This window comes from Trichosurus vulpecula, chromosome 1 (genome assembly GCF_011100635.1).
Source record: "Trichosurus vulpecula isolate mTriVul1 chromosome 1, mTriVul1.pri, whole genome shotgun sequence".
NCBI classification, from domain to species: Eukaryota; Metazoa; Chordata; class Mammalia; order Diprotodontia; family Phalangeridae; genus Trichosurus; species Trichosurus vulpecula.
In genome coordinates, this window is record NC_050573.1 from 510,199,432 (window position 1) to 510,208,060 (window position 8,629).

Genomic DNA, 8,629 nt, shown 5'->3' on the forward strand with positions numbered 1-8,629 from the left:
ATAGATATTTCTGTAGAATCTCTAGGCAATAAATTTCTGCTTCTCTCTTCATTCTTACTGAGACAGTGTGCATGTTACAATGCTATTAATATATTCCCGTGACTTTTAATTAAGTGATGACACCTAGTGTTCTCATAATAGGAATGTTCCCTTGAGATGATAAGATACAATCCTTTCGGGAAGCACTTAGTGAGACCTGTTTTCAGCCACATCCTCAGAGCAACAGAATTGTGTTATATTTAATCTGTTAGGGAGATGCCATAAAAGCAAAGGGTATTTTTTGTTTCTTTATTTTTGCCAGTATTGCCATATTGTTTTAAGTCTTTAAAAATCTGAAGGGATTCAGCCAGGGAAAATAGATTAACCAGAGACAATGGAGCCACTGGAAAACATGCTAGAGATCATCACTTGTGCCATTCTCATTTTTCTGAGTGTTGTGGGGAATACTTGTTTATTTTTTTCAACAAGGAGATGTATCAGTGGACCTTTACAGCCATCCTTCCTGCTTATTTTCAGTCTTATATTTGTTCACCTCCTGAAAAACTTGGTTGTGAATGTCATGAAAATTGTTTATTCCTCTGGTGGCGTGTTGGATTCAGTCAGCTGCAGAATTCTCCGATTCACAGAGACTCTGACTACTGAGCTTGCTATCTGGTTCATGTTACATTTTGCTGTGCTTTACTGTCACAAGCTGTACCAAATTGTCCATCCCTCAAGTGAGACTCCAAACCCGAACCATCAGAAGAGGCATTTAAAGGTAGTTTCCATCCTTTGGATCACTGGAGTTGGAATTTGTGTTCCAATTTTACCCTTCACTGAAAAGCCACAACATCTGAATGCAGCAAATGGCACAGAGTTGCTGAATACCAAGGGGCTTAACATGGATTGCGAGATTGATTTTGGAAACCAACAGGTAGAATATTACTATGAGAAAATAGTTTTAGTCCTTATCGATCTTCTTCCTTTGACCATCTTAGTTTTTGTTTGTTTTTGGATTGTTTTCCTGCTTTGGGAGCAAAGGAAACTAACCTATGGTGACATTTGGGTGGGAGAGGATGCTTCAGAGATTGAAATCTTTCGAGGAGCTAAAGTCAGTATTTTGTTGACATTACTGATTACCTCTCTGTGGATTTCCCACTTTGTTTTTATTTGTTTCTTTAAAAACTTGGAATCCCGTCCCTTTACTCCAGCTTTGCTCACAGCTCTGTCTTCAGGTTTTTCTGCTGTTAGTCCATATGTTCTTATGTTGGTTAATTACAAAGTGAAGCTGGAGGCCTTCTGCTGTAGGAAAACAGAAAAATCTACTACACAACCTACAGATGTTCTTTCCTGTCCATATGTGTAATGACAAAAATCACATTATTTTATGTTTCAGTAATATGAGGACCTTCCTATTTTAAGGAGAGCAGAAATCTCCCAATACTCCTCATCAACTGAGAGAAAAATTCCTTCCAGTCAGGAAAACAAAACAAAACACCTCATAGCCAAAACAAGTATCTCAAGAAAACTATGAAAGAAAGAAGGTATGGGTACCAATGACTTTGCAATAAGTTTGGGGGAAAGATGGGGGAGGATCGGTCAGCAAACATTTATTAAGTGCCTGCTATTTGCAAGGAACCGAGCTAGGCTCTAGTTGATGAAAAATGTACTAAATTAAAAATAATCCTAATTGTGCAAAAAAAATCACATTTGTTGTGTTTAAGTTATTAACTCTAAAAATAATTATTGTAGAAAATTTAAGCTACCCTTACATAAAACCAATCTTCATAGAATTATAGGAAACTCAGTGATAAAAATCACAATCAATATTGAACGCTTTGCAAGAGAATAAAAGGATTAATACTAGGGTTGATACCCAGTTCCTGTGAGCTGTAATTACTCTTTAGGATATGTGACAGTAATAAGTTGTTTGTTCTTCCCTATTACTTTTCTTGAAATGTCTCAACATATATGTAAGAAATAAATTAATAACACAATCTCTTGGGGTTTTTTTATTGACCAAAATTAGCAGTCTTTATTCATTTTATTTAACTATCAACCCTGTTAATAATTAGCAATGCTACATAACAATTGGAATGAAGAATTTTAAATTACAGTTTGCTAATTTATAATTTCTAAAATCTTTATAATTTCTATTATACTTCTAATAGTTTTCCCCATTAAATATTTGGTTAACACAGATTTTTAATCTCTTGCCTTTTGTGTTCTTCCAGTTATATAAGGCTAATTATTCCTGGAAAATAAGGGAACGAAATTTCAAAATATTTTTTTCCTTCTTACTTTGGTTAATTCATGAATTAGAAAGATATAGTGTTAGCTATTCAGGTTAAAAACAATGATATATTACTTTGATGCCAAGACTTATTCCCAGTGAAGTAAATCACTGACTACAGCTTTAATTAATGAATAAATATTTATTAAGTGTATACCTTGTTCCTATGTCTATGGACAATACTACCAAAAAAAATTGACCAAAAAATGTTCAAAAACAAGTGTGCCTATTGTCTCTCTTCTTTCCACCTCTCTTCTTTCTCTCCTTTCCCTACCTCTTCCTCCTCTCTCTTCCCTTTCTTTTTCCTTCATTCACTCCTCTCCCTTATGCTATGAGGTTAACAAGCAGACTTTCAGAGCTTTTCTACAATAGTGAATAAAAATCTCAATTTGTTTATTGATTGCAAAAAATATTTGACTTAATATTTGACTTATTTGACATAAAATTCAGCTTTAAGACAGGAAGTTTCCCATGAACCTTAAGATTATATGTAAGATTCTTTGATATATGTAACGAAAAGATAAATTTGCACAATAATACTCCAATTGTTGCTATTAACAAAAGAATAAAATATGTATACTCAATAAAGATATGTACCCATATCAGAGAATGTACTGGGAAGAGTCCAGATGAAAAGTAATTCCTTATAGATGGTGAGGTCCTTTCAGATGCTCCTGTTTGTAGATATTTTGCTGGTCTGACTTCTAACACCAACTCTCTATGTGACCTGGACAAGTCACCTAGTGTTGTAGTGCTCTAGGCGACTGCCTAAAACTATACATTTCAGAGAAGGTACCAGGCTGCTGTGGTCAAAGAAGTTTCCTCACCCTAGGTGTTCCCCATATTGATAAAATCACATGTTCACTCCCAAATCTTTGCTCCTGTTTTGTTGATTGTATCGAGCCCTGGAATACTACAAGGGTTCCTCAGGAATATCTTGAAAGAGTTGGGCCTGGAAAATCACACAGGAAAAGCCAAAGAAACAAGTTATGTTTATTGCCCAAGTTGTGATCAGCAATTGGATAAGATAATTTTTATACAGCGTGGTCAAGTTAACATAGATGGACAATGAGATGGGTCCAAGTTTGAATAGTAGGGGAGAATAGCCTAGATTGCATTATGGGAAATTGCACATAGAACTTTCAATAATTCTAAGCTACTCATTGGCACAAAATGTCATGTTTTTACTAGCGTGTTCCTGGCGATCTTATTTGGTTTTGAATGATGGAACGAAATGATGTTAAAGAATCATTACAGGGCATCTAGAGCAATGTGCATGTACGTATGCAGCAGAATATTAACCAAGACTTGTGGGAAAAAAAGTATTCTAAAAAATTCCTCACTAAAATTTATGATCAGAAGAGGATGCAGGTTTGTCTTGTTTCTAGAGGAAGGAATCATATAGTCAGTATAAACGCCATAATGGTGCTATCCAATGGTTTAAAGAAAACAAAACCAAAAAATGGCAGAGGAATGAATGCCTCCAGGTCTTTGGGTAAATAGATTGTTGCTGTGGAAGCTCCTTCCACCAACACAGATCAGCAAATGCAACTTAGAGACTCAGAGGCCTGTCAGCTCAGATTGACACAGTCAGTATGTAGCAGAGGCAGGAAATGACTCCATGTTTTCCTGACTGAAGCAGATTTTCAGACCTGGCTATATAAAGGATATATAGGAGAGTAGAGAAACTAGAAGCTGAAAAATCAATTTTTCAGTTCAATTCACCAAATGTTTATTAAGTAACTACTGTGTGCAAATCACTGTGATACGTGCTAGGAGAGAGATTCAAATTTAAGATAATACATGGCCATGGAGCTTACATGCCAGTAGGCTAGAACCCAAGCAATGGGTAACTAGAATCTGATCTAGGATTGAGGGGGCAGCTATGTGGTGCAGTGAGTAGAGCACTGGCCCTGGAGTCAGGAGGACCTGAGTTCAAATCCGGTCTCAGACACTTGACACATGTACTAGCTGTGTGACCTTGGGCAAGTCACTTAACCCCAATTGCCCTGCCAAAAAAAAAGCCAAAAAAAAAGATCTAGGATTGGTGGCAGTGGGAAGGGAAAAGAGAAGATAAAAGAAATATTTCAAAGGTAGACTTGATAGCACTTGACAGCTTACTGAATGTGGGAGGAAAAGGAGAAAGAGCAAAGATAACATCAAGTTCTTGAGCTTAATAATTGGGGTGGCATAAACTACTAAATAGATAAGCTAGGAGGAGAGGACAGGTTTTAGTATGGAAGAAGAAGAAGAATTCAGTTTGGACATGTTTTTAATTTTAGGTGTCAGGACACCCTGATAGAGATGACCAACAGGAAGTTGAACATAAAGGATTAAAACTCAGAGGATATGCTCAGGCTTAAAATAACAGTATATTATCAGGTTTACTTTGTCAATATTGGTTGTGGCATTTTTCTCCACACAGTTATCCAGATCTACCATTTAGAATCATTAGGTCCATCATAACACTTAAATATTTTTATTTTGAGTGCATAGCTAATTCATATGAAGTTCTAAGATCTTGTAACTCTTACTATCAGCTTTAAATGTTGGGATCTGTTATGCTACAGTTCAATTAAAGGATGTTTCCAAATTGAGGTTTCCTCTGTGGGAGAAAAACACTCCAGTTGTTCAAACATTCAATCTGGATCTCATTAGCAAATAGGGCCTCTGAAGATCTCTGCAGCTGTGAGGTGCAAAGAAGGAAGGAATTTTCAAGGTAACCAGTGCCTGAATTCTGTAGGGCTTTGAAGGTCAAAGACAACACCTTATATTGTACAGTGAATAAAACAGGCAGACTTCAGAACATCTGAAGTTTCTGGGTGGTCTTCATGGGAAATTCTAAGTGAGTCCACAAAGGTAGTTTAGTCTGAAGAGTACCAGGCATAGACTATGAGCAGTGAGTTAACATCTTGGCTGGGGGGGGGGGGGTTGGGGAGGGAAGGGAGGGAGAAGGTCACTATCTTTTTATTCAATGTAGTGATATAAGAGGACTAGGAGATGGTCTGTACTTATATCAGTGTCTTGTCCTCACAAATAATCAGCTATACCTGAATGAATAAACCAGCAGGCCTAGGACATATTTTTTAGATTCTTCCCTTTCTTGTCACTGTTATGTTTACTCTTCTCTAGCCTGATCCCTGGACTAGTCAATGATGAACCACAAAGTTCCTTTACTAATAGCCAAAGAAAGCAATTGTATACATTAAATGATCTTTATAACATTCAGTATAAAACAGGACCATTCCAGTTGGGCCACAATGTGAAATTTGGATCTGGGAGCTTCCTGTACATAGCTGAGAAAGTTAGCCAGTTCCCAGGCTATTCCATAGTTTCTTTCCAGAAAACATTGCAGGACACTGAAGCCCATTCTCAGCTTTCCCATTTCTGTAAATTTATTGTTTCCTTTTTGTTTCCCCAGGCATTTCCACTTTAATATAAAATAGTATGTACGAGTTGGGTTTTTAATTACATTTTAAGTATCATCTAATTCTTTGAATGTATTGTTTATTCATTTAGAATTGACAAGTTGTATTGTAGAGAGTCTCTTTCCAGAGGACATGAAAACCAAGCATTCCTTCCACATTTTGCCTCAGGATGTCTTTTGATATTGGTTCCTTCTCTACTGTTCTTCCCATATTTCTTTACTAGATTTTTTTTTGCCAGTGTTAAACCTGAAAATTTGGTTGAAGGAAACAACAGAGCTAGATGATAGAAAAATTCATATTATTTATTTATCCATTCATTCCTTTTAAACATAGCAGACAGACATGATCATGGATTGAGCCAGACAGAGTCTGACTGACTTGTACAGAAACATGAACAGGTTTTATATTTTTTTTAGAACAATTACAATTCAGCATGTTACTCAAATTTATGATCCCCATGTATGTTTAACCATGATACAAGAAGAGTATTTTCCTTAATTAAATGGGGTTATAAAGAATGTTGACAAAGGTCAGTTAATATTAAGCGAGGTAGTCTCTCTTGGGGTTAGGGTCTCATCCTTTAATGGCTAACAGAGGTAAGAATGTCCCTAGGTCAGTCTGATCTGGCCTTGTTGACAGAGGTAAGGGTATTTCCTGAGCAAACTTTAGAGAACAAAGAAGCCCAGGTCCTGGATCTTCTTCCAGTTACTCATTAATTCAGGCTCTGGGTCTTGTTGAAATTAAAAATGATATAAAATGGTATAAAATGTTCCGCACCAGTCTATCATAATGTTTCTGTATCAACCTTCGTTTCAGTTTTCTCTTAATCTTCAATCCTCATCCTGCTGATGCATTAAGGTATAGTATGCTCTTTTGATCTCAGCTGATTGGAACATATTACTACTGATGAGATTGGGGTGATGGCCCGGGTAACTTCAAATGCATGAAAACTCATGTCCATGGCTAGAGACTACAACTCTAAACTCCCCAGCCACCTAATGAATCTGTGTCACTTGTAGCAATAGCAACAAAGTGAGAATGCTTGGTACAGCTCCTGACATGAAGTGGAAAGACAACATGTCTCCCAAAGGACATGTCTCAAAGAAGATTGGTCAATAGCATAATTTTTGTATGTGAAGAGCAATTTAAAACATATTTTTATTTCTGAAGTGTTTACACATAATGGTAGCTTTGCTGAATACATTTAGGACATAATGTAGAATTTTAAAAGAGCTATTTGAGAAGGAAAGATAGAGAGAGAGAGAGAGAGAGAGAGAGAGAGAGAGAGAGAGAGAGAGAGAGAGAGAGAGCTGGTTAGAGCTCACATTTGTGACCTTTTTCAAATTGGTAAGGGATTTGCAAATATTTATTATACTGCTAAAAAAGTGGTCAGATAGCCTTTACAAACTTTCATTAAGATCATTATAATCAATGAGAGAAAGGTGCCTTGTAAAAACTAATCTATATTTTTTTGTATTGACTATGACAGCTGACATTTTACATTGAACTCAAATTTCATTCTCTGGTTAGAGAAACAAAATATTAATAATCAGTCTTGAGCAATGCCTTAGAAAGACTATGTTTCTCTGAAATAGTGTAATTCAAGACTAAAAAATTCTGACATGAGATGTGAGGAAAATTATAAGGCAGCTTCACTGAAGTAGTGCAGGCTATTGGAACTAGCCATGGCTGCGTGGTATTGGTCTGGAATCTAATTCTGAAATCAGCACTTACTTGCTTTGTGATCAGACCCTGTCATGGAACTATAATGTTTGACAGTTTCCTTTTCTGTTCTACTCTACTGGCTTCACAGAGCGATTAGAATTAAAATTAGATGATAGGTAGATGCAAGTGTTTTTAAAAAAACCAACGTCCTGTAAAATGTAAGACTATTCTTATTTTTGCTTTCAGAGAGTGGCACAGTGTTGAAAATTCTCTCTGTCAAGCTGCTTCTTTTATTCTGAGCCTGTCTGTGTGTGCCTTGGCTCATTAACAACTGACATTTTTGCTCTATCTATCATTTTAAAAGCTCTAGGACTAGGCTTATAGCTTCTGCCATGACTCCAGCCACTGTTGAATCAAGAAGTGAAAGAAACTTAATTCAACATTTAGAATGAGTTGCTTCCTTGCCAACACAGCTACTGCCAACTGGAGACAATGTTTTATATATTGGATCTTCATTTCCACACAAGCCTGCCAGTTATTTGGTCCTTATGATGGATTTTGAACTCATTTTACTGAATAAATTCTAGTATCTTAGAGTAGTCTTAAAAATTAAATATTCTACCTCCTTCCCTGCTCAGGACAGATAGTTATTTGATATATGGTTTTCTGGTCACACATTGATGGTCGTTTCCCAAATTTTATACTAAGGATTATTAGATTAAGGATATTAGAAAAATGCTGTAATAGTAGTAAAGTTACCTCATCATCAAAAATGTATGTTCATTTAACAAATATGACTTACTTTTAATTATTATGCTGTTGAGTATACTAGAAAATATAACAGTAGTTTTTTGAGTAGTAACAGAGAAATATGAGTCCTCAGTACAATTCCATTCCCTGTTGTAAAGTGAGGAGGAGGAAGACATTTTTTTATTTCTGTGGAGCAGTATATGTGAGGTTTGGCTATAAAGCAATGAGACTTTTAAGAGCCAACAACATGCTAGAATTTATATATCTAAAGGAGTGCTGTCATTAAAAGTAGTCACCTTGGGAGGTTATGCACATATTCTGCAATGTTCCAAATGCTTTGTGAGTACCTCTTTTGGAATTGCCTTGAGAGCTACTTTATAAGCTATTCACACCTCATTTTTTGACCATAAACACTTTGGCTCAGCTTGATCACCCATTCTATTCTCCAGACTTTTCTTTAAAGGAACTTCCAAAAACCAAAGACACTCTTCTTGAAAAATAAAGATTTGCCTCT

The 8,629-nt window shown here is 36.1% G+C and overlaps 1 protein-coding gene across 1 annotated transcript; it reads left to right on the plus strand.

Annotated features, from left to right (window-relative positions):
* Positions 1–373: 373 nt before the first annotated feature.
* On the plus strand, positions 374–1,345 carry LOC118840895. Its single transcript, XM_036748267.1, has one exon. It carries the CDS (start codon positions 374–376, stop codon positions 1,343–1,345), a length of 972 nt encoding a protein of 323 aa, XP_036604162.1.
* Positions 1,346–8,629: the final 7,284 nt, after the last annotated feature.

What these genes read in the sequence shown, in the direction of transcription:
- LOC118840895 (XM_036748267.1), top strand. Translation starts at nt 374, where the DNA reads ATGGAGCCACTGGAAAACATGCTAGAGATCATCACTTGTGCCATTCTC.